Source organism: Pseudonaja textilis, chromosome 7 (assembly GCF_049901715.1).
Source record: "Pseudonaja textilis isolate UNSWEBS1 chromosome 7, rPseTex1.2, whole genome shotgun sequence".
Taxonomy (NCBI): Eukaryota; Metazoa; Chordata; class Lepidosauria; order Squamata; family Elapidae; genus Pseudonaja; species Pseudonaja textilis.
In genome coordinates, this window is record NC_141996.1 from 55,051,089 (window position 1) to 55,077,784 (window position 26,696).

The 26,696-nt window shown below is 36.8% G+C and overlaps 1 protein-coding gene across 1 annotated transcript in view; it reads left to right on the forward strand.

Moving 5' to 3' along the window:
• The window catches only part of TRAPPC10 (trafficking protein particle complex subunit 10), a 78,601-nt gene that overhangs the window by 35,315 nt on the left and 16,590 nt on the right, over nt 1-26,696 (forward strand). Inside the window, exons 2-19 of the mRNA XM_026713658.2 lie at nt 4,811-4,892; nt 5,818-5,953; nt 6,630-6,826; nt 7,869-8,064; nt 8,859-8,970; nt 9,136-9,383; nt 11,533-11,679; nt 12,517-12,631; nt 13,198-13,274; nt 13,812-13,903; nt 14,727-14,867; nt 17,004-17,116; nt 17,900-18,414; nt 20,861-21,002; nt 22,760-22,918; nt 24,092-24,321; nt 24,809-24,909; nt 25,371-25,497. Coding sequence (XP_026569443.1) covers nt 4,811-4,892; nt 5,818-5,953; nt 6,630-6,826; nt 7,869-8,064; nt 8,859-8,970; nt 9,136-9,383; nt 11,533-11,679; nt 12,517-12,631; nt 13,198-13,274; nt 13,812-13,903; nt 14,727-14,867; nt 17,004-17,116; nt 17,900-18,414; nt 20,861-21,002; nt 22,760-22,918; nt 24,092-24,321; nt 24,809-24,909; nt 25,371-25,497 — 2,930 coding nt within the window. The remainder of the gene's footprint in view (nt 1-4,810; nt 4,893-5,817; nt 5,954-6,629; nt 6,827-7,868; nt 8,065-8,858; nt 8,971-9,135; nt 9,384-11,532; nt 11,680-12,516; nt 12,632-13,197; nt 13,275-13,811; nt 13,904-14,726; nt 14,868-17,003; nt 17,117-17,899; nt 18,415-20,860; nt 21,003-22,759; nt 22,919-24,091; nt 24,322-24,808; nt 24,910-25,370; nt 25,498-26,696) is intronic.

The window sequence follows — 26,696 nt, forward strand, 5'->3', positions numbered from 1 at the left end:
ACCTTTGAGCATAGACCAGGGGATATCCAAGATGTTGTCTCTTTGGCCATTTGGCAGGGATTGGCTGAAGGCTTCAAGCAAATCCTTCAACCTCCGGAAAGGGTTCAGGCTCTTCTCCCTTCTCAATCTATAAGTTGCCTCATCACCCTGATTTACACAGGCCCCAGGACCTCAGGGTCCATTCTTCTCTACCAGAATGGGAGGAGTTTGATGAGGAGGGAAGGGCTTCACCATCTGAACACAGTTACTCCTCTCGTTCAGAACGTGAAGAAGGCGAGACCTTTGACCAAAATCTTTCAGAGGAAGAGGACTCTCGCCCAGAGCAGACATCCTCTGCATTGGTCTTCAATCCTTCTCTCTTCAGACCATTACTCAGCATGACCTTGGTCACTGCCAAGCTGACGCCAGAGGAAGTGGCTCCCGAGCCACAAGGAATTCCCTCTAGCCAGGGAGACTCATTCTTCTCCAAGCCTGTAGTGCATGCAGGGGTTTTGCCTTCTCCCACTTTGTTCCTGGACATGGTCAAGGAACAGTGCGCTTCCCCTTTGGCAGGTCCTCACCCATCTTCTCTGGATAAGCATTTCTACAACATCAGCACAGCCCTGGACAATTCCCTGGCAGTGCCTTCTGTTGACATTCCGGTTCTGGCCTCGTTCCCTTTTTCTGGCACTCTCACATGGGCATCCATACGGTGGGTGCACCAACTCCAGATTAGATTGCCTACATCTGACCTTCGGTCTCACCAAGGCCTTAATAAGATTATCGCAGCGGTGGAATTCACTGCAGATGCCACTCTCAATTCTGCCAAATTTGCATCTAGGGCCATGGCATCTTCAGTAGCAGCAAGAAGACTGTTATGGCTCAGAAATTGGCAGGCGGAGTCACGCCATAAATGGAAGCTGGTTTCAGTTCCATTCGCAGGCGATAAGCTTTTTGGCGATGTTCTGGAACCTTATCCCATTGAAACCAGAGATAAACGTAAAATTCTCTCTTCCTCTGGGAAGAGAGCTGACTATCGCTCAGCTCCTTATACTGGTAAACAGCCCTTTCGGGAGGGTGGGGGTCGGTCCTGCCATCGCTCTAAGTAATCCCTCGTTCTCCCCACCCATAGAGGTCGCATAGCCTTCTTTGCCTCCAAATGGGAGGAGTCAACGGCGGATGCCTGCGTGCTCAGCACTATTAGGTCAGGATTACAATTGGACTTCCTAATGCACCCCCCCTATTTTTTTTTTTTTTTTGATCTGTCCTGTCTTGGGACATTTCAAGGCAAGACCTCATGAATCAGGCCATTCAACTCCTTCTTGAAATCCGAGCTATTCAAACCTGTTCCCCACTCTCAATGGAGACGTGGGCTTTATTCTCGCCTTTCATCATTCCCAAAGCCTCGGGGGGTAGCGAACCATCCTGGATCTAAAATTTCTCAACCAATTTGTAAAATACAGGCTATTTAAAATGCAGACACTGCATTCTATTTTAGAGAGCATTCGGGAGGGCGATCTCCTCTCTTCCACTGATCTCATGGAGGCTTACCTCCACATCCCCATTTGGCCTCATCATCGCCAGTTTTTCTGTTTCTGTTATCAGAATACCCATTACCAGTATTGAGCACTTCCCTTTGGCCTCTCATTGGCTTCAAGGGTCTTCACGAAGGTTCTGGCAGCTTTGATGGCATCTCTGCTTTCTGTTCCAGTGAGGATCCAATGCTACTTGGACAACATTTTGATTCTGTCCTCCTTCATCCATGCAGCCCATCGGGATTTGCAAATTACCCTGTCATATCTCCAGAGCCACGGATTTTTCCACTCCTCTCCACTCTAATGGTTCCTGTTTCCCTACCAACAAGCAGGAACCAGCCACGCATCCATCAAGGTCCCTCTCCCGCCACAAATCTGGAGATCTCTCAATTGGTGGTGTTCCCTGTTAATCTGTAAGGGACTCCTTTTCAGGATCCCAGACAGGCTAGTGATAACCACTGATGCCAGCCTCCTGGGTTGGGGTTCCCATATGTAGGGCCAGATAACTCAGGGCGTTTGGTCCAGATCAGAACAGATCCTTCCCATAAATTGGCTCGAGCTCAGAGCCATTTTTCTAACTCTCAAGCATTTCAGGCACTCAGTGACCAGCTCTCATGTTCTAGTCCTTATGGACAACATGGCCGCCATGGCTCATGTCAACCGGCGGGGGGGACGAGGTCCAGAGCCCTCATGGGAGAGGCTCTATGGTTGGGGTTATGGGCAGAGCAACACCTGTTATCAATCTTGGCAGACCACTTCTCCGGGATCAACAACTCCCAGGCCGACTGGCTCAGCAGGAGCTTAGGCAGAATGGTCTATTCCTCCTTCTCTATTCAGGGACCTTTCCCTCAGATTCGGAACGCCGGAGGTGGATCTTCTCCACTCCTCAAATTGCCCAGGTCACCAGATTCTTCACCAGGTTTCCTTGCTAGGGAGAGGAGGGGACCAATGCCCTTCGATGCAGATGGCCCAAAAGTCTCCTCATACCTTTCTCCCACTCCCATCATTCCGGCAGTAACTCGGAAGATGTTGGAGGAACGAGTGGAGCTCCTCCTCCTGGCACCCTATTGGCCAAGGATGCCCTGGTTTGCAGACCTGGTCAACCTGTTGGTGGCTTCTCCTTGGAGGATCCAGCCCATCTAATCTCCCTTCATCAGGGGATTCTGCTCCACCCAGAGCCCCAGTGGCTCAGGCTGACCATGTGGCACTTGAGCGGCAGCAGCTAGAGGTGGCTGATCTTCCTGAAAGGGTCATCATCACTATCCTGGCATCTCGCAAACCTCTCACAAGGTGCATCTATGATGCCACCTGGAAGGCCCTTCCCAATGGTGCCTTAGGGAGGGTCTCTCTCTCCTGCTTTAGCCCAGTTGGCAGAGGTTCTTAGATTCCTTCAGCATGAGCTGGAGAAAGGTTTGGCCCCCAACACCTTACACAGGCAGGTTGAGGCCCTCTCCTCGGTTCTTTCATGGGGTTCGCTTCCTTCCTTATCCCATCACCCTTCAGTCAGGAGGTTTTCGAAAGGGGCTTCCAACCTGCACCCTCCAGTGGTTCACAGGTATCCTTCCTGGGATCTTCATGTGGTCCTTTATGCCCTTACAAAGCCCCCTTTTGAACCCCTTAGAACATTGTCTCTCCGTTTCCTGACTATGAAGGTAGTGTTCCCCGTTTCCATCACTTCAGCCAGGCGGGTATCTGAGCTTGCTGCTCTTTCCATCAGACAGGACTTTTGTTCCTTTCACGATGATAGGGGTGTCCTCAGTCTGGACCCCTCATTTATTCCAAGGGTTAACACCTGTTTCACAGGTCCCAAGACATTATGTTGTCTGGCTTCTGCCCCCTCCCACACCATGACTTAGAGCAGCAGTGGCACTCGCTAGACGTAGGTAGGGCTCTTAGAATATACATTAAGTGCACTTCCTCCTTCAGGAAGTCTGAAGCCATTTTTTTTCCTTTTCCCTTCTCACTTGGGGCACAAGGCCTCTTCTCCTACTATTAGTAGGTGAGTCAGATCTTGCATTGAGCAGGCTTACAAAGCTGCGGCCCTTCCGGTTCCTCGAGGTCTGACAGCGCACTCTACCAGAAACGCAGCCACTTCGGCTGCCTGGACGACCCAAGTACCCTTGGAGAAGATCTGTCGTGCGGCCACATGGACATCTCTGTCTCCTTTCATCAGATACTACCATCTGGATGTCTTTGCCTCGGCAACTGCAGCCTTCGGCAGACGGGTGCTTCAACGAGTGGTTCAAGAGTCGGTGTGATGAGCCGGACGAGGACCCACCCATGGACATGCAAGCTTTGGTATGTCCCATCCTGGGCTCTCAATGCAGCATGGAGGAGAATGGGCATTGGTAGAAGTTACCCTGAACGCCCTTTCTATCTATGCTGCGAGAGAGCCCAGCCCCTCCCTTGATTTGTCCGGAGAGGGTAAGTCATATTTCTGTATTCATTTGTGCTTTCAGAGACACCTTTCAGTCTGTCAAGTATCTTTGCCAAAGCTGGGGTCTCTTCCAGGGGCTGGCTTTTATATCTTAGTACAGACTCAGCTAAATGACATCATAGGAAGGAGTCAACCTATCCTGGGCTCTCTCGCAGCATAGATAGAAAGGGCGTTCAGGGTAACTTCTACCAACGCCCATTTTCTTTTTCTTTTTTGTAAATTCAAACAATTTTTTTGTGCTGAATGTTGTGTTCTATTAATTAATTTAGATATAGATGTATTTCTTTACATGGGTAAATGTACAAGCTGTCTGTATGGTTTTGTTTTCTGGTATCCTTGTTAAAATAATTGTCAGAAATCACATTGAGCTTGTATATAATACATTCTTTCCTGCTCATACTAAAAGTGCTCTCTCTTCTTTTGTTCTTGGGGGTTACCTTATATCAGCAAAGAGGGTATTTCTGGCTTATCTATATCAGGGATCCTCAACCCTCGGAGTGAGGACCAGTATCTGTCTGTGGCCCATTGAGAACCGGGCCACACAAGTGGTGGGCAACTGTATAAAGCTTAGTGCATATGCGGGATTAAGTTGCACACACAAAACCACAGCCGCTGCCTCTAGTCCATGGAACCAGAAAGATTGGGGACTGCTGATTATAATTATGATTGCATATTTATCTGTAAAAGTTTAATATCTTCTTCATTGAGAAATATAAATGCAAAAACAACTAGTATCTTATTCAAAACATTGGCCAATGGTTATGTCAGTTCATCAAGATATCTAATACATATAACTTTATTTTAAATAACTTTATTTGAACAAGAATAATGTTCAGATTCTGATATTTTTATGTCTTAGGTGCTGGTGATCAGAGTCTTTTCAGTTCTCTGTATCCAACACTTTCTCAGCAGCTCCCAAAAGAGCCTATGGAATGGAGACGGTAATACATTTTTTTTTCATTGTTCATATATTTGCCATTATGTACCACCAATGTAGACAGACTAATTTCCTGTACAATTAAAGTCTATTCAAACATGCAATCAAAACAACATGCAATAATTTTCCTTATGAAATAACAGTTAAATGTTCTTTAATGTCTTGACACTAGTTGAGTATAAGACCAACAGCTAAGGAGGAATGCATGTGACCATATAACTTACTTGTATGCTTCTTTGTTGTGTTTAAATAGATAAGTAGAACTGAAATGAATTCTAGCTTCAATTCAGTAAATCTTTGGATATCTAAGCATATCATGTATAAAAATAGTATATGTTAAAATGATTAAATGAAAAAAAGTTTAATTGAAATAAAGCATGGAGATTTCAATACATGTTTTTATGTTTTGGAAAAAACATTTGAGAATAATAAACAACTAGTAGAGCACTTTCTCTTTCACTACATTTTTTTTAAATTTAGTTTTTTATATAAGTTCTATAAATTTTAGTTTTTTATAACAGAAAATTGTATGAAATTTTGTAAATTAGCATGACACTTTATATAAATTATTAAATCTGCATATCCAAACTAAGTACCATTTCTTTCTTACCTTTTCTATAAATATTTATCTGTTGTTCTTTTACCTTTGTTCAGTATACATGTAGGAGATGAGTAGGCTGAGCTGGAGGGTTGGATTAAATGCATAGTCAGTTTGAAGTCATTGGGTAGCCACGTGAGACCCAAGTCCAGCGCCCCATGAATTTCATTGACTCTTATTTAGCACCAATTTAGCTTGGATCATTAGTTGTTAACATTCTTGTGATAAGTAGCAAAAATAAACCCTTAGTGCTTTGAATGCAACTCCTCTTCCTGTTTATTTGGACCTGACAATACAGTCAACTAATGTAAGTTTTCTAAATATTATTCAGATCATATGGACGGGCCCCTAAGATGATCCATCTGGAATCTAATTTTGTACAATTTAAAGAAGAGCTACTACCTAAAGAAGGGAACAAAGCTCTTCTGACATTTCCTTTTCTCCATATTTATTGGACAGAATGTTGTGTAAGTAGTCTTGTGTGTTCAAAACGTAAGTCTTACATATTTTGATGATTGAAGATATTGTATATTTGATTTTGAACCTTGCCATATTTATATTATAAAATATAACAAATTGAGAAACAATGGAAACATGCAGCTATAAAGAAGCACATAGTACAGGTAGTCCTCAGCTCATGACCACATTTATGTTGCGAAGTGAGTTTTGCCCCATTTTATGACTTTTGCCACATTTGTTAAGTGAATCACTGCCATTATCAATTAGTAACACTGTTAAGTGAATCTGGTTTCTCCATTGACATTGCTTGTCAGAAGGCCTGGGACACTGCAACTATCATAAATGCGAGTCAAGCATCCAAATGTAAATCACGGGACCAGGAGATGCTGCTATGATTGTTAGTGTGAAAAATGGTCATAAGTCACTTTTTCCAGTACCATTGTAACTATGAACAGATATTAAGTGAACTGTTGTAAGTCGAGGACTACCTGTATACAGGTGGGATAGACAATTAAAAACAAATGGTTCTTATTCTAATATATTTATGATCTGAAAAAAAGATATTGGCCTTTCTCATTCAGCTTGATAATTGTGAACATTTTTGCTCCCAGTTTTATCAGAAAAGCAGTTCACGTTTATTTATCCAGCAAATGTAATCTTGTGATTCATCACTTATACCATTAGGATACAGAAGTATATAAAGCTACTGTAAAAGATGACATCACCAAGTGGCAGAATGTTCTGAAAGTTCATAGTTCGATGGATTGGTTAATTGTTGTGGTTGAGTGTGATGCCAAGAAAAAAAACAAAACAAATATCCTTCCTCGAACGTCTATAGTAGATAAAATACGAAATGATTTCTGCAATAAGCAGAGTGACAGGTAAGATTTTTGTGATGTTGTAACATAGATCTGTGCTAATCATTGCTAAATATGCACTGAAGTCTTCAGAATCAGTATGTTCTTAGTGTTTCTATCTAAAATAACTAAAATAACATAGGTTATACATAGGGGATAAAGTTTAACCCCTTTATCATGTTAGTTTGGAGATTGCAAATTAATTTCTGCTATGGGAATGTTTTATTTTTGAAAAGCAGTTATTATATAAACAAGCAAAATGTAACTATATAAGAAATTATAATTATGAAATGCAAGCAAATATAACTTGCTTATAGCAATAGCATTTAGACTTACTTATATAGTGCTTCACAGTGCTTTACTGCCCTCTCTAAGCGGTTTACAGAGTCAGCATATTGCCCCCAACAATTTGGGTCCTCATTTTACCAACCTTGGAAGGATGGAAGGCTGAGTCAACCTTGAGCCTGGTGAGATTTGAACTGCCAAATTGCAGTCAGCCAGCAGTCAGCAGAAGTAACCTGCATTACTGCATTCTAACCACTGTGCACCATGGCTCTTATATTCTTATATTCATAAGAGACACCATTGTAATTGTCCGATTTTTCTGATTTTACTTTGTTCCATTATGTTATTGTGATATTATTGGATAAATTTATCTATGGTTTTATAATAATCACAGGTATCTGTGTAACACACATTAAGAGTTTTGAATGTAGATTTATAATCTGTGGTGATGTGAATGTATATAACAATTTATTAAACTTGTATGTTGCATAACTTAAATGTTTGTTTTTTATTATGATTTAAAGATAAGCATCCTAAATGTTTACATTTACAAAATTTGGATCTAATGAGAAAACTGCAAAAGATTTAATCATGGGGCAGTTATCTGAGAAAGTCACAGCAACATATGACTGATGTGGTGCATTTCTTGAATGAGAGGGTGTTTCATCCTCTGGAAAAAGGGCCAAATCGGCTCGGGGACATTTGTCTATAAGAAAAAAAAACTATGTTCCATTTGATTGTGTAACCTTGACTGAAATATTCATTTATTCACTTACTACAGATGTGTAGTTCTCTCTGATCCTTTGAAAGACACTTCCCGCTCTCAGGAATCCTGGAATGCCTTCTTGACAAAACTTAGGACACTTCTTCTCATGTCCTTTACCAAAAATCTAGGCAAATTTGAGGATGACATGAGGACTTTGAGAGAGAAGAGGACAGAACCAGGGTGGAGTTTTTGTGACTATTTTATGGTCCAGGTAAATTAAAATACTATATAAAAATAATTTCTTAAAACAATATTTTTACATTGCTTTGCTTTGCTACTCATGTAATAATAGAACCTTTTTGTGATTAAAATATATGTTCTTAAAATGACTATAAGCTAAAATCATGAGCAAAAGCTCTAATTTTGCTTGCATAAGTAGCCAATCCAAAGTCAAACTGGGTTATTTATCAGAGAGCTTATAGACTTCATATTTTTAAACAGTTATGATGTTGCAGCAGAGTGATAATATTTACAAGGTTTTCCTGGAAAATATGATTTGCTGTTTGATTGTTTTTTCTGTTATAATCCTGATGTCAACATTCCGACTAACACACCCAACCAAAGCAGGCACCAAAGTGGACAATCCAATCTCTTAATGCAAAATTTTATTGAGTACATCATTTTGGCACTAAAGAGGGCAAAACCAGATCTAGCTAATTCCCGCACAAACCCACATAATCAAAGTATAGGATTCTCCCCCTCCACATTATTGTAGGTCACATTGTCCAATTGAGTCCCATTGTATTGTTATGAGAAAAAGTCTTTGGCTTTGGCAAAGACCTGCTGAAGTGTCCTTGGCTCTCATACTCGTCTTCTTGATATCTGGAGCCTACATTTCATCTCCCCCATCCCTCCCCCCTGGTTCGTTAGCAAGCTGAGAAGCAACAATGGTTGCAACAGCAAAAGCGCACTTTGAGTCTTGGCACCTGATCAGTTATGTGCATGTATCTTTTAAGTGTGCGTGTTTGTGTGTGAATATATAATGTTTTTTATTTGTATTAAAAGGAAGAATTGGCTTTCGTATTTGAAATGCTTCAGCAATTTGAAGATGCCCTGGTGCAATATGATGAACTGGATGCTCTATTTTCTCAATATGTTGTCAATTTTGGTGCTGGTGGTAAGTATTTCTGTATATGCTTGATTATTTTTCCTTTGCAACATTTCAGTAAAAGCCATGGGGATTGTTTAAACTTGTTATTGCTAAAAAAACCCTGCGTATTTTGGAAATATTAAAATATTTTCATCTGTTCTGTATCTTATTGTATATATTTTCTTGTCATAGATGGGGCAAATTGGCTGACCTTTTTTTGTCAGCCAGTGCGAAGCTGGAATGGGTTGGTTCTTCGTAAACCAATAGATATGGAAAAAAGAGAACTGATTCAAAACCAGGAAGCTACTCTGTTAGATCTGCGCAGTTACCTTTTTTCTCGTCAATGCACATTACTGATCTTCCTTCAGAGGCCATGGGAAGTATCTCAGCGAGCACTAGAACTTCTTCATAATTGTGTGCAAGAGCTAAAGCTTCTTGAAGTAAGTCTGGTTAATTCAATCCAAGTAATTAAAGCTTAAGTCTCTGTCATGTTTCATTTGCCATAGGTTATAGAGATGATGCATAATTTCAAATAGGATTGCTAGCAGTTAGTGGTTTATGTTAACTGTGCAAAAGTTCCAGGAAGCAGATTATAGTTTGGTATAGAAATTATAATTGAATCTTTTAAGTCAAAGAAGGTGAAATTGTTTTATACCTCTTTTTTATCTGCAATAATTGTCTCTTCACATTTGAACCAACATATGTCTGATGTCTTGAAACTGGATAGGAAATTAATAGCTTGATAAACTTACATTTTACCTGAGAAAAACAATGTTCCCCGTTAAGTAATCTACAATAATTGTTTTATAAACAGCCAAGTGACGTTTTAAATAATTTATTCAGTCCTTGTTTTACAAAAATAGGTTGTAGCAGTATTTTAGGTGAATTAAGGCAGATAATGTTTGTCACTTCTTAGATATGAATACAGTTTGAAGTCATTCCACCTCTGGGAAAAATGTGGAATGAATGTATAAAAATGAAATTCATCTTTTTCTTCTGTTACTTTCTGCAATGCTTCTGATAATGTAGTTGGGAATATGGTGGAGTTCATATTTTGGATGCCAGAAAATATAAAATCTTTTTAAAAAAATGTCTTTTGATGCATTAGAAGTGAAAAACAATGCCTAGGTTTAGGATATGCAATTTGTGCCACTTTAGAAGTTTCTGAATTCCTCCTCCTGCATCATTCAGTGTACTGGCTATAGCCGCTAGAAACTGTAATTCAGCAACATCTACAATGCCAACGTTTACTTATTTCTTATGGCTTATATCAAGTATGGATCCAATTCAGAATAGATTCAGAAGTATTGCATTATTACATTATTTCCATTTTCTATACAATTAACTTTATAAAGTTGGAAGTTATTTCTGTTCATATAGATTTTTTAGCCTTACAGTTCTGACTTTGACTGCAATTATCTCCATTTGGAAGAAATGATAAATTTTAAATCATGGTTCCAGAAACAAATGTTCACCGCCTTATTAATAATGCCTGCACTGGGAATCGGATAAAAAAGAATAACATATAAGCTGTCTGATTTATCTGAGTAGTAACTTAAAAGAAACGTTATTAGTAGAGAATAATTTTAAAAAGAACAGTACTATAAAGCATGCACTACATCCCAAATGACAGGAGTATAGCCTTTTAACAATGGGGCACTTGTAAATCTACCTCGCATAATTGCAGAAGGTAGAATATTTAGTATGTCAGTAAAAAAGCCTGGAGATACCTTGGAAAGAAGTTTATAGGTAAATCTTTGAGTAAGAGCCTGGGCCAGGATTTTAAAGTTCTCAGTGGCATAGGATTACATTTTACATTTTAAATAACAGAATGGAAGCATTGACATGTAGAAGACTCATATTACCATTTTTAATTTAACAGATGTTTTAAATTAAACAGTAATTTCTGTTCTAGTCATATCTACTTCTTTGTCTGTCCCTATTCTCTTTCCACCATTGCTTCTCTCCCTATTTTACCACCCAATTTGCCATGTATGTGGGGCTGTAGAAGCACAGCATGAGATTAAAAACAATAATCTTATTGATATCAGGGTCTTGGTCTAAGTATTATATTTAAGAGCAAACATTTTAAAATAATTTTTATAAGTTATTCTTGTTTGTTTACTTGTGTTATTCTTTGTTTACTTGTGTTATGTTTGTCAGATATTTTGACAGTTTTTGTCTGTGTAGGATTTTAGCATACTCTTAGAAAATAAGACTTGCTTATTTTTTAGCTGTCAATATCTGACGGTTGACTGATTTGGATGAATCCCTTACTCTCTCTTTTAGTTGTTCTGATTGTCTTCCCCCTACATCTTTCCCTTTTCTTCCTTCCTTCTTAGTGGCATTATGGGTACATGGATTACATTCTTTCTTGCTTCTGTTTATTTTTAAAAAATATGTTCTGTAATTATATTTATATTTAATTTATATTTCTGTCCTCTTCAGTTAGCGCATAGTACTTTTGTTCTGTACAGTTTTGTGTTGTGTGAGAGCATATTAAAATCTTTCAAAAATAATTTTTTGTCTTAAGTTATATTCTGTAATAATATTCATACTGATTGATCTCTTAACTGAATTTATTTTAAGGTCTCTGTTCCTCCTGGGGCTTTGGATTGTTGGGTCTTCTTAAGCTGTCTTGAGGTTTTGCAAAGAATAGAAGGTTGTTGTGATCGGTCTCAAATTGATTCTAATGTTTCCCACACAGTTGGATTATGGAGTTATGCCACTGAAAAGGTGAGCAGAAGTAGAACTGTGACCAAAAAACAATCACATTTAAAATACATTTAGAATAGAAAATATTCTATATTTTTTGTTAAAATCAGGACATGTTTAATTAAAAATATTCCTCTATATAGCATTTTATTTTTGAAGTATTAAAGTTTTACTGATGCAGTAATATGCTAATATATGGAATAGCAGACTATCTTATTTTCTTCAGACAACATTGTATCATCAGAATGTATTTGGATGGCCATGGTTCAAGCTAGTGTATATAACTTCATTTATCCAGTTGGCAACTTGTTTTCTCTATGAAAACTCTCTCTCACACACACACACTATCTATATGATTATATACTAGATTATAAATGCTGAGAGAATTAGTATCATCTCACTCATGCTACCTTATTAGTATGGCATTCTATTCTATACATTATGTGCTGGACCTAATTATATATCTATGTACAATCCAGTATGTGTAGAAATCAATTATGCCAAGTATGTACACACACACACACACACACACACACACACACTTTGGTTATGCAAATATATATGTAATTTCCTAATTATTTCTTATAAATATCACTCTTGCAAGTTGTTTATATTTATTCTTTTGAAAAAATAAATTTGTTTTTCAAATTTGCAAAATAAAGTTTTGCACATCTTAGCTTAATAAATTTCAGACAGTTAACTATGTTACAATATTAAGAGATAGATTTAAAATTTGTTAGCTTTTATCGAAACTTGTCAGTATCCAATTTCTAAATTTTAACAAAAACTTATAAGTCTTTTTTAATATACATTATTACCATAAAATGAAGATACTTCTTGTTTATACTTCTCTTACAGTTGAAATCTTTGGGGTACTTATGTGGACTTGTGTCAGAAAAAGGTCCCAATTCAGAAGATCTTAACAGAACAGTTGATCTTTTGGCAGGACTTGGAGCTGAGCGTCCTGAAACAGGTATCAACATATCTGCTTATAAAACAGATTGATGCTTTTCAAGTAATAATTGATATTTAGAATCAGTGGTTATGCATTTGTTTGAATATGTGCTAGTGATTATTTTTAATATGCTTTTATTCTTTTTAAAATAAACTTGAAAAACTGAAGAGTATATCCAATAAGATAATTCAAACTAACATTTTGTATTGTCCCAAGAGGGAGGGCTTACAAGGGAAGTGAAGTTGAGGAACACAGATGTTCCCAGTCCATTCAGGAGTCCTTCTTTGGCCCAAAAAGGAATTGAAAGCCAAATCTGATCTGAATGTAAAAACTATCTTTTGCTTTCTACCTGTAATAGCTGGTGGCAGGTTTCTATTTTTGCAAATATAGCATGGATTTTTGTTGCAGAGGTGCTAGTGAACATTCCCCTTTAATGGAGGCAGTAGCATTATAGCTACATCTGAATTTCCTCCATCCATCAATAGTTAGAATTAAAATTGAAATCCTTAGCAGAACACTTAGTGCAAAGCTGTGGATGATGCTTTTGCTTATGTTTTCTATTATGTTCTGTTTTTTTTCTGAAGCCAATACAGCACAGTCTCCTTATAAAAAACTCAAAGAAGCTTTATCATCTGTAGAAGCTTTTGAAAAGCATTATTTGGTAAGGATGGTTTATGTATTTATATATTTATAAAATATGTTGAGGATGGCTAACTACATAACTAGTATTCTAATTAATAGTTAGAATAGTATAGTGTTTTTAGATGTGAATTAGAATGTAGTTTGAAAAATAGCATACATTAGCAGCTCAATCACTTAGTAAAATGAATTTAAAGTGTAAAAATTTGGATATCCAAAATGAAACATCTCAGCTAAGAACATTAATCAAAGTACCTCTCCCTGAAATATTATATGTATATACGAATTCTGGAGTGGAAACTAATTGAATTTTGTAGTCAACTCTTTCATTTTAATATGCTCTTGGTAACACTTAGATGAATAAATAAAAGTGCTATGTCATTAAAAAGCTTACGACTTTTAAATGGTGACTTGAGTCCCTTAAGTTACAGAATCTTGTTTGCTTAGACCAACTTTAGGACATCTATATTCCTGAATTTAGATAAATTAAACCTAAATTAAAAAAGGATGAGTTGTAACAGTATAGTGTATCCTCAGTCCTTTTGTTTCTTTTTCACAGGATCTTTCACATGCTACTATTGAAATGTACAAAAATATTGGAAGAAAACGCTCAGCAAATCTTGTTGGAAAGGATCTGGCAGAGTTTTACATGTATATAAACTTATTGGAATTGTTGCATATAATATTCTGAAAAGGGTATCTCTAACTACTACGTGCATTTCACCTTTAACCATAAAAGCACACTGCAGTGCTTTTGAATAGTTGGAGAACTGTAACTTCCAGGTTCCCTACCCATATCTTGGCAGAGGCTAAATATTCCACCGATTACAGGATGGTGCAGCCTTATTAAATCTTAAAAGATAATATTTTCCAAACTATGTTTTATTCTGCTATTTGTGGCAGCCAGAAATAGCACACATTCTCTATTTGGGAAAAATACTTAATTACTGCCAAACTATGCTGCTCTGACTACTGAACCAGGATACTAGAACAGTGTTGGTCACTTAAATATTTTATTGATTATTGTAATGGGCAAAAGGAATCCTATGTATATTAAGGTGTACTCTTTTTATAAAGTTCTTTCTGATAAAATACACTGATCAGTAGTTAAGTTACTAGCTTCTCTGTACAATACAAAGAAAATTACCTTAGATCTAGAATAGGGAAAGAGAGTACTTTGTGATTTTGAAACTTCAAATGTATTTGCATGTGAATAAATGTTTAGGGAAGAATTTAATAGACTTACTTTTTTTGTAGCACATGACCTGGAAATATGGTTTAGTTATATTCTAGCTGGATTTTATATGTTTATTAGTGAATTGACTCTACTAAATGAAGAATTTGCCACCTATTCATTAGTTGATAGTTGTAATAGACAATAGCTAAAGAAAAGGGTTTATAAATAAAAGCTATATATGAATGCATTTAATGTATTTTCTTTTCTTCCCTTTCTTTTGATGATTTTGTTCCTAAGGAAAAAGAAGAGTCCTCAAAAAGCCGAGATTTACCTTCAAGGTGCATTAAAAACTTATCTTGCTGAAGGATGGGCATTGCTTATTACACATACACGAAAGCAATTAGCAGAATGTCAGAAGCACCTTGGACAAATTGAAAAGTATCCCTTTTTTAAAAAAGTGGAAAATTGCTGATTATGTGTGCTTGGATTTATCTTATTAAGTAAGGGCGGGTAGTAGAACCAAAAACACATCTGAGAGGAGCAGAAATATTAACTTCCAAAAGGCTGCATGTGTTCATATTGCTATGTAATAAAGATAGATACCCTTTAATCAAACTTGACTCTTGAGTACCTCAGTGCAGTTCCTTTGGTAGCAGCATAAAACAGTTTGCCATATATTTGACTTCCCATCTAAGTATTTTGTCCTGGGATGCATTGATGGTTCCTTATGCAAATATTAAACAGGCCTAACTTTGCTTAGCTTCAGAGTGCAGACAAGGTCGAAAATGTAAATATATAGCACACTCATGAATTTGAATAGACTCATCCCTGAGGATATTTAAATTTATTGAATTCTATTTATTTAATTTTCCACTTTTTAAGCTTTTATTAACTTTGCTAATTCCCTACTATTAGGTTATTTCCTTTTTAACATAGTCAATTCCAGCATTTTAAACAATGCTAATTAGTGCCAAATACTGTATAATCTCCAGATTCAATTTCCTATTCTGTTATAATCAAAAGTTTCTCTCTGAATTGTATCACTTCTGTTTAAGACATTTTCAAAAATTTCTTATGTTTTCCAATTTCTCTCTTTCTTTCAAATCGTCGCTAAAACAATCCTTCACGAGAATTCTTTCCTGTTATTTCCAGGGTTAACTTTTAAAGTGCAAAGTATTTCACCTGGTCCACACACTGTTCATGACTCACTGGTCCAGCATAACCTTAGTTTCCCAGATAGCTTCCCATCTTCATGGTAGCCATTGTAGGCTACCGCTACAGCTCGTCTTCAGAGGGAGTGTTCCTAGCCAGGAAGGGGAGATGCAGCTCCCCTCGACCCAACAAGCGGTCCCCCTTTCTTCATCACCTCTCCACAGTGGTTCTGGTCCTCTTTGGGACACTTCAATGAGTAGAGCTCGGACCAGAGCCATGCACGATCACGGACTCCAATCCAACTTCCATGGAAGTGCCACTGGAAGTTGTCTGGGTCATATGATCATGGGGATGTTACAAAGGCCATAAGTGAACAGCTATTAAGTGAACTGTTGTAAGTCGAGGACTACCTGTATGCTTTTATTTTTTTGTTGTAGTTAAGGGTAACATGCAAAACTACCAGTAGGATCATGGAAGCCTGTTATATCATGTATTATCATATATTATCATCATTCCCTAAAAATTATAGTAATTACATCCATTCTAAATGAAGCTAAGAAAAAAAATCAGTTTCTAGCAAGGTATTGTGTATCATGTTCCTTTAGTTATATATTTAATGGTTCAGATACTCCAATAGAATTTTTTTGCAGTTCTTAAAAGAGATTCTCAAATCAAAGGAAATATGCTAGATGAGGAAGAATGGATGGGTTGATATGCATGTGTGTGCACGCGTGCACCCACATGCACACACATACACATACAGGTAGTCCTTGATTTACAACCACAACTGAGCCCATAATTTCTGTGGGTGAGACATTTGTTAAGTGAATTTTGTGCCATTTTACAATCTTTCTTGCCACAGTTGTTGGTGAATTACTGTAATTGTTAGATTACATGGGTTGTTAGGTGAATTTGGCTTTGCTTACCAGAAGGTTGCAAAGGGTGAACACATGACCCAGGGACACTGCAACCATCATAAATATGAGTCAATTTCCAATGTCTGAATATTGAACATGTGACCACGGGAATGCAGCAAAGGTTGTGTGAAAAATGGTCATGAGGCAATTTTTTTCAGTGCCATTGTAACTGAATGTTACTAAATGAACTTGTAAATTGAGGACTACTTTGTGTGTATTTGTGTGTGTGTGTATCCCTTTCTCTTGCTTCTATTTAATTGCCTTAAATACATATTTTCACATGTTCATATTTGAATCACAGTTTTAAATAAAGCATCAAGAATACTGGGTGATATAGAAAAAATGGTTTTTGCACTATTTCAGCATAAAATTGCTACTGAACTACTAAAATTATTGGATTATTATCTGTTTAGTGTTTCTGATGAAGGGAAGATAAAAGAATTGACTGATTTTTTATCAAGAGTTGTGTACATTCTTTTCCCATCCTTCCTTATCTTTGTGCTAGCTATCTTCAGACAAGCAGTCTTTTAGCTGGTGATAATAACTTAACTGAAGAAGAGCGGAAACATTTTTGCCAAGAAATATTAGATTTTGCCAAACAACCCTCAGAAAAAGAAGGTAAGTTTGAGGGAATCAATCAAACTTCAAATAAACTACTTTCAACTTCATTTGGTGAATGTCAAAATAATGTCTTAATTTTCTCAAGATTTTTACTTGTGCCTGCCTTATTTTATTTTGTTTGATTACAAGTAATTTCAGGTCAGTTTAGTTTTAAATTCTATGTAAATCCAGCAATTATATCACATTTACAAAATATGATAATTCGGTTTTAGGTTTTTAGAGCAACAAGTTTCTAGTCTTTACAGCAGAAAAAATACAGTTTAAATATATAAGTAATATTTTTGAAACCACAGAAGCCAGAAAAGTGAATGAATACATTTTCAAATAGGTTTAACTCGAAGCTTTATATCTCCCTTATTCTAGAACATACTAGAAGAAAATGATAAATGGCAAAATAGTTTGCATACAGCAAGAGAAAAAAAACAATATAATTTGCATAATATATTTACTTTTCTTAATATTAATTCCCTTATTTTAATTTAGTTAACTTAAAGCTACACTCTATCTTAAGTGTTTAATTCAGCGAAATGTAGGGTTAAAAAATATTTTAGGTGTACTCAATGTTTTGTTCCAAACTGCAGGGCTTTAAATAAAATTGTTTTGGGTTTGAGGATCAATGAGGTCATGTATATTTATTGAGTTACATATATTTAAAGGACTAAACTAAGAAATTATTTTTCCCTTAAGGTTATTATAATTAGATAAATGGAAATGTTGTTTTAGTAGAACTGATCCTGCCAACATAATGTACCATAAATCCCATTTATATTTTATTCCCAGGACAGAAAGTTATGCTTTCCATACATTCCTTTGCACAGTTGAAGAATCTACATTTTGATCCTCCTAATGCTGTGGTTCATGTGGGTGGAACCCTATCTATAGAACTGACGTTGGTAAATCTGATGCCCATCTCAGTGAATGTGGATCACATTGCTATTAATGTCCATTTCAGCATTGAAAAAAATAGCTACCGGAAGACAGCTGAATGGCTTACAAAGCACAAGACTTCCAATGGTATTATCAACTTTCCAAATGAAATTGTAGGTGTTTCTCTTTCAAGAAGTGGCTTACAAGGGCTGGAGTTGTATGAAATGTATGAGAGAAGTCCCTCGGATAATTCTTTGAACACAACAGGAATCATCTGCAAAAATGTGCATATGCTCTTACGAAGGCAGGAGAGCAGCTCTTCACTGGAAATACCTATAGGGCTGACTCTGGAGGATGGGGCCCACATATTAAAATGTAGCAATTTAATACTGGAACCAGGGATCAATAAAATAACTTTCAGAACCCAGGTATGTTTTGTACTTTTGCCACACAGAAATGTGTAGTTTGGGATTATTTTCCTTAGAAAATTAATGAACTAATACAGGTGAAACTCGAAAAATTAGAATATCATGCAAAAGTTCATTTATTTCAGTAATGCAACTTAAAATGTGAAACTAATACATGAGATAGAATCATTACATGCAAAGCAAGATAGTTCAAGCCGTGATGTGTCATAATTGGGATGATTATGGCTTATAGCTCATGAAAACCCCAAATACACAATCTCAGAAAATTAGAATATTGTGAAAAGGTTCAATATTCTAGGCTCAAAGTGTCCCACTCTAATCAGCTAATTAAGCCATAACAGCTGCAAAGTGTTCTTGGGCCTGACCCTTCAGTCTGGTTCAGTAGGAATCACAATCATGGGAAAGACTGCTGACCTGACAGTTGTGCAGAAAACCATCATTGACACCCTCCATAAGGAGGGAAAGCCTCGAAAGGTAATTGCAAAAGAAGTTGGATGTTCCCAAACTGCTGTATCAAAGCACAATAGAAAGTTATGTGGAAGGGAAAAGTGTGGAAGAAAAAAGTGCACAAGCAGCAGGGATGACCGCAGCGTGGAGAGGATTGTCAGGAAAAGGCCATTCAAAAGTGTTGGGGACTTTCACAAGGAGTGGACTGAGGCTGGAGTCAGTGCATCAAGAGCCACCATACACAGACGGATCCTGGACATGGTCCTCAAATGTCGTATTCCTATTGTCACGCTGCTCCTGAACAACAAACAACGTCAGAAGCGTTTTACCTGGGCTAAAGAAAAACAGACCTAGTCTGTTGCTCAGTGGTCCAAAGGCCTCTTTTCTGATGAGAGCAACTTTTGCATCTCATTTGGAAACCAGGGGCCCAGAGTCTGGAGGAAGAATGGAGAGGCACACGCTGCAAGATGCTTGAAGTCCAGTGTGGAGTTTCCACAGTCTGTGTTGATTTGGGGAGCCAAGCCGTCTGCTGGTGTTGGTCCACTGTGCTTCATTAAGTCCAGGGCCAACACAGCCGTCTACCAGATTTTGGAGCACTTCATGCTTCCTTCCGCAGACGAGCTTTATGGGGATGCTGACTTCATTTTCCAGCAGGACTTGGCACCTGCCCACACTGCCAAAAGCACCAAAACCTGGTTCAATGGGATTACTGTGCTTGATTGGCCAGCAAACTCGCCGGACCTGAACCCGATAGAGAATCTATGGGGCATTGCCAAGAGAAAGATGAGAGACATGAGACCGAACAATGCAGAAGAGCTGAAGGCCGCTATTGGAGCATCCTGGTCTTCCATAACACTTCAGCATGCCACAAGCTGATAGCTTCCATGCCACGCCGCATTGAGGCAGTAATTGCTGCAAAAGGGGCCCAAACCAAGTACTGAGTAGATATGCATGCTTATACTTTTCAGAGGTCTGATATTGTTCTATGTACAATCCTTGTTTTATTGATTGCATGTAATATTCTAATTTTCTGAGATTGTGGATTTGGGGTTTTCATGAGCTGTAAGCCATAATCATCTCAATTATGACAAATCTTGGCTTGAACTATCTTGCTTTGCATGTAATGAGTCTATCTCATATATTAGTTTCACCTTTTAAGTTTCATTACTGAAATAAATGAACTTTTGCACGATATTCTAATTTTTCGAGTTTCACCTGTATAATATTTTTGACTCACATGTTTAATTGGGTTCTTTTTATCTCATTTTAGGATTTGCATAGAGAATAGATAATAGTTTAGCTCATATTTATGAAGAAATATTGAGAGTTCCAAAGGATACACAAGCTTTTAAATACCACTGTACTGTGTACACAGAAACATTGACCAATACAAAAAATAAAGATAAACAGAAAAGATCAAAAGCAAAGCAAACCCAAAACTCAGTTTGTAATCAATTAACACGACACAAAAAAAACACTCCATTCTTAAAACTGAAAATTCTCATGATATTGAGGGGCCTGGTATGAAGACCATCAAATAATAACTGGTCATAGGTGAAAATTTAACTAACAATGGCCAATTCAAACATGTATGTACATGAAATAGCACAATTCCTAATGCGAAGGATTTATTTGTGTAAAGAAGAGCTTCACTATGGCTGGTTGACCTGCATATGCTTTTCCTGCTACATATAGCAGAACACAGTTCAATATTCACAGGGTGGAATGGTTGGAAGTAGAAACTAGATGATAGTCCTCTTCAAATTAATGTAAGTTCAAATTATTTAATATAAAAGTGAACTGAAGCTGTGTTAGGTCTTTTTGCTCTGTTCATAAAAATACAGAATATACCAGTGGTTATATGGGTATCCCTTTGAGGATGAAAAATGCATTCTATTTCGTGTAATTATATGCTGATCAGATGTTAAATCTCTTGCTTTGCATAAATAGCCTTCTTGAGAAGAAGTTTAATATATAAATACTTCAAATGTTCTCATAGGGCAAAGAACCTGGAACATATACACTTAGGCAGTTATGCCTTTCAGTGGGCAAAATGCAATTTGTTCTACTTCATATTTATCCAATTGTGCAGTATGATATCTATTCTCAGGAGCCGCAGCTAAAAGTGGAACCATGTACTGGTAAGTAAATAATTAGAAGTTGTACTTCGTTATTATTTCTTATAGTTTTAAAATTATTTCTCAATCAGAAAAACTGCAACCTAACTTGTGAGGACTAAGTTCCTTGCAGCTATCTTCCATTAATCATTTAAAATAATAATAATAATGTATTTGGACCAAATGTAATTTGATTGTTCCTAAGTGATAGCTTACACATATTTAAAGATGTTATTGGTTATTTGTTTTGGGAATTTACACATTTAAACCTTGAAAATGATTACTAATGATTACAATATGGAAGTGTCTCAGTGTTGAGAAAAAGTGTGTTAATTCTTTATATTTGTGAATGCTCCATTAATAGCAGTTTAAATCTCAGATCTTATTAGAAGTCACAGTACTGCATTATTGCAGATAATTCTAAAGAGTTTACAAACTTTTTCTTACTGCAGTATATAATAATTTCTTTAAAATCAAGAATAAATATAGCTTGATGAATTCAGGGGAACTGTTAAATGAACTTCACTGTTCATGTAATGGCACTAAATATTTTTAAAATGTGTATCTGTTGTAATATATGAGAATATCATAAAAATATGGAACGTAATAGAGTGAGTTCCTGGCACTGTCTTCATTTCCTGTGTTCATTGTGAAGGTTTAAGCTGTTTCTAATGGATGAAAATACTCAGCTCCTTGTTCATCTAAAACAAGATGTTCTACAAATAATCTCTACTTATAAAGCTGTTTGCTTGAGATCTTTCATAATTAAATGAAAGTGAAATACTCATATGATAGAATTATGTGATAGCAAACAGGATATTTGAACAGCATTTTATTGTTTTGTGAATGCTGAAATAATACCCATATGTGTAATAGACTTGATATGTGTAATAGAGTTGATATGGGGCTATTCATAACATGGTAAATGATTTGGTATTGCTGGAAAATTGTTCAAAAATGTGAACATTGCAGTTTATTGTTTCTAAATCATACGATCATGCACCTGGAAGAAAAGGAATCCTCTGGCTGGGTATAGTATTGGGGGTACAGTGGTAGAACAACAGAAGAAACAAATTTAGGTGCGCTCATAGCAAACAGCGTGGCAAACAGCTGTGAAGACAAACAAAATTTTGGGATGCATCACTAGAGGGATCACAAGCAGCAAAAAGGAGGTCATAATCCCACTGCATAGAGTATTTATTAGTCAGAGCCCATTTGGAATAATGTGTCCAGTTCTAGATACCTAGAAACCTTAAAGGGTAGACTCAATTGACCACTAGGTCTTTTTTTGCCATCAGTTTTCTATGTTTCTACAGAGAATTTGTGATTTGATTCACTGAAACTTTTTGGTAAATAATATTTATTACCTTTCTGGTGGTCCCAATATAACAGAATTAACAGTGTTTTCTTAATGTGTATTTTGTTTGTTCCTTTTGTATGTCTCTGTTTTAGCTAAGCTGTTAATTTAGCAGTTATTGGACAAACTTTTTGGAGTTTTTAATGTAGACTGTCAAACTTTTTTAATGTACACTGTCAAGACGGGGAAGGAAGATGGATGGATGGATGGATGGATGGACAGACAGATGATAGAACTTTCTGAGCTCTTACAGGCACAGTATTGTATTTTTAAATGTTTATATGTGATAAAAATTAGGGTTAGGGTTAGGCAATTAGGCACAGTAAAACAGATCTTGTGCAGTTGATTCAGTAATATCCAAATTATGTTATGCAAGCAATGATTCCTTTGCCACACCCCTTATTATCAACTCATTATTCTCCAGATAGCCTTTTGGCTGGCATTCCTCAGAAGGTAAAATTTACAGTGACTACTGGCCACTATACTATAAAGAGTGGAGATGCATTACAACTAAGTAATGCTGATGCTATGCCTGTCTTGTACCATCCTGAAAGCAAAGCTGTGATTTATTCAAACACTCAAGGTATTTATATTTTTTGTTACACTCAAGATATTCAGTTTTGTTACATTTTAATCCTATGATAAAAGAAATTCCAGATTATAAACAATGAAATTGTAGTTGTTAACACATAGTGCACCATTTTCACTGAGATCTTATTTTTTGTTGCATTTAACAATATTTTGTGACAATTGCAGTTTGCATTTTATTATGATTTGGTATAATATGTGTATAGTTGCTCTGTGAGTGTGTAATGGATAGTTTCCAAATTTGATACATACATTTATAAAATTAAATAGAATCAAATCTATTTCTGAAGTTTTACTTCTCCTTTCTTCCATGCTGTTTAAAACACAGGGAAATAGCATTAGAAGTAACATTAAGTCTTAGAACATCCACACATCTGTTGCTGTTGCCAATTAATGAGAATGTGTTTTCACAATGAATTCTCTATCTTAGTGCTAACAAGTTTCTGAAGTAGGTTTGGTTGTAGGGTGATCTAGCAGGCAACTAGAGTTTTTCATAAGAAAACAAAATAAACCCTCCTCAGTAAAACTTGAAAGTCAACTTCTGCAAAGCATAAGAATATGCATAGAATGCACAACCATAAAAAGCTTAAGAAATAATTTTGTATTAATATAGTAATTTTATATACGTAGATATGCATATACACATTGTGCATGTATGTATCTAAAATATTAATACAAAACTGATTTATGCCAAATCATAAGCAACCAAGCAACCATTATTAAAATATTAAGATTATGTGCCTTCAAAAGAATACAACACACTTGTGGCCTTTCCTACATGCATAACCTTAATTTTCTCATAACAATAATTTAGAAAAACTTTGCTCTGCTATTTTTCTGACTAACAAGGAATTTAAGTCCTATTTTATTTTGAATACTTAACTCCTACTCCAGCCCATCCAATCTACAGCAATAGAAGTTTGGGCATGGCTGATCACGAATGTGCTGGTGCTGGTTATCTCCTTCTGCTTCCTTTCTCCCTTAAAACAATTACAATACTCAGAACAAATAAAATAAAACTGTGAAACACATACTTTACTTCATGCTTGGAACATTCAAAATAGTTACTTGGAGGTCAAAACAGGGTTTGCTTATATGTTACCAACTGAATAATTTATTAATTCAAATATAAATTATAGTCTCTAATTTATATTTCATACAATTTTAGAAAAGGTATCAGAAGCATCATTAACTGTTCAGTCATCTGAAAAAATCACAAGCATCAGTTTACCGATGGTTCCTGCTTATCATGTGATTACCTTTGAACTTGAAGTTTTATACTCACCATCAGTCCCAATATGTATGATGGAAAATGAGAATCTATCAAGTAAAGAGTGTAGGAAAAAGGGCAAAGAGAAAGAAACATCTTACAATAGCATGACTACGATTGACCAAAAGGTAAGAAATTATGAATAAAGATTAATATTTAAATTAACTAAAAATGAAATTCAGATGTCAATATCACATTTCAAACTGGCAAATAGTTCTATATTAATAGTTTGCTGTGCTGCTGTTTTGATCCCTGGAGATGTTTTGCTAATCTTCCAATGTTTCTGTATTGTTTTGCATTATTTTTGCTAAACATACACACATCAATTCCTGAGAGAGTTTGAATATATTTTCAAGCTTGCTATTCCAACTAGTTTGCTTTAAAATGGTTGTTTTGTGCATTTGATGCAGAGATGAAAGAATTGCAAGACAATAAATCTGTAATAAATTAATTCAGGATTCTGGATTGGATTGGAATGGATTGGATTGGATGTGCTATGCTACATATTCTTCACTTACTCTTCCATGCCCAAAATTGAAAAATGTAGCAACTATTTGTCTGTAAATAGAAATTTTAAGCCATATATCAGATGATTTTATTATATGTTTCATATAGGTAACCATCGATTGTCCATGGTCAATTTACTCCACTATTATTTCACTTACCTTCAGTGTACCTTTTAAAGCCAAGCATTCCTTATTATCAGCAGGCATAAGGTAACTTATTCAAAATTCTCATTTTCTATTCCATCATAAAAGTTTTTCTTATCAAAACTATGAATTAGGTAGTTTGAATGAGCAGGAAGGGTTGAAAATACTTTTTAATCCCAAGGGTCCTTTTATATTTTAAATTGCAACTCCAAACCTACAACTTCCTTGGGAGAAAGCTCTGTTGAATTTAGTTTGACTCTTCTAAGTAGGTATGTATACAATTGTACTGTCAATTGTGTGGTGGGATATTTTACCATTCAAATGAGATCTTTGCTTAAAACATCATTTTAGGGTATAATCTAATGTAAATTAGCATGTTTTTCTTATTTTTTAAACTATTGTTTTCATTTGGTTAATTCTGCTGCAAGGGTATACATGCGTGCGTGCACACAACTCAATTAAATTGTATATAGCAATACCTCTTTATAATAGTTTCTTATTTTTAATTTTATTTTTTCTTATTTTAGGAAATATATACAAGTTTGTGTGCAGAACATGTCCGAAATCTGTTTTCAATTCTCTGAAAATAATCTCAAAAGTTCTGACATTTACCTAGATTTAAGTCTTCAACCTCTAAATCCTAAAGCTGAACAGGTAATTATTTTACATGTATTTCTTGTAATAACATAAAACATAGATTTGAACTACAACTCAATTTCACTCATTTTGTTATGCATCTTAAAAGTTATAAATATATATATGTGGCTTCAAAAAATCAAGTGTTTATTTTAAAAATGATTATAAAAGCTATCATTTTATTGTAATGCCTGAAAAGATTTGGGAAGAACAAATGGAACCTCACGAGTCCCTTGTCTCATCTAATGCACTTTTATGGAGAGAAGGGGCGTTGGTTCTTACCTGATACGCTTCTTTTCATGGGGCTGCGGAGAGCGTCCAGATTGGGAGGTGCTTCAGTCTCGGCTCCTACAGGCTGAGCTTGAAATTGAGGAACGCCTCTTGCCATCACGTGGTCCTCCGGCGTCCCAGTTTTGCGAAGACGAGAAGGCAGGCCCTGTACTCGTGCTAACTAAAGAACGTTAATGTGCTTGGCTGAACGATGAGGTTCCCCACCAGACGGCTTAATGGGTGGGGCTGGACGCTCTCCGCAGCCCCATGAAAAGAAGCGTATCAGGTAAGAACCAATGCCCCTTTTCCATGGAGCTGCTACGAGCGTCCAGATTGGGACATACCAAAGCTTGGCTAGTCCTCCGGGTGGGTTCCCGTCTGGGGTGGAACCTCCTCTGGAACTTCGATAACACGCTGAAGGACACGCCTGCCAAAGGAAGCCTCAGCGGATGCAAATATATCAATCTTATAGTGCTTGATGAAGGGAGAGGGGATGTCCAGGTGGCAGCCCTACAGATGTCAAGTATCGAGGCTTGCGTGGCCCATGCGGCAGAAGTAGCCGCACTTCTGGTGGAGTGGGCGGTGATGCCCACTGGAGCGGAAAGTGACTGAGCCTGGTAGGATTTGGCGATAGCGGCCCTAATCCAGCGGCCCACAGTTGAGGGCGTCACCTGCGACCGAGAGAAGCAGGATGGAAAGACACAAATAAGGCCTCTGACTTGCGAAAGGGCTGGGTGCGTGTGATATACATCCTCAAGGCGCGTCTTACATCAAGGAAGTGCCACTGCCTCTCTTTCTCGTGAGAAGGATTGGGGCAGAAATCAGGAAGTATGAGCTCCTGATTTCTGTGAAATGCCGAATTCACTTTAGGGAGGAAGGTGGGGTCGGGACGGAGGATGACTCTGTCAGAGTGAAAAGTACAAAGATCCTGTCTAATAGAGAGGGCC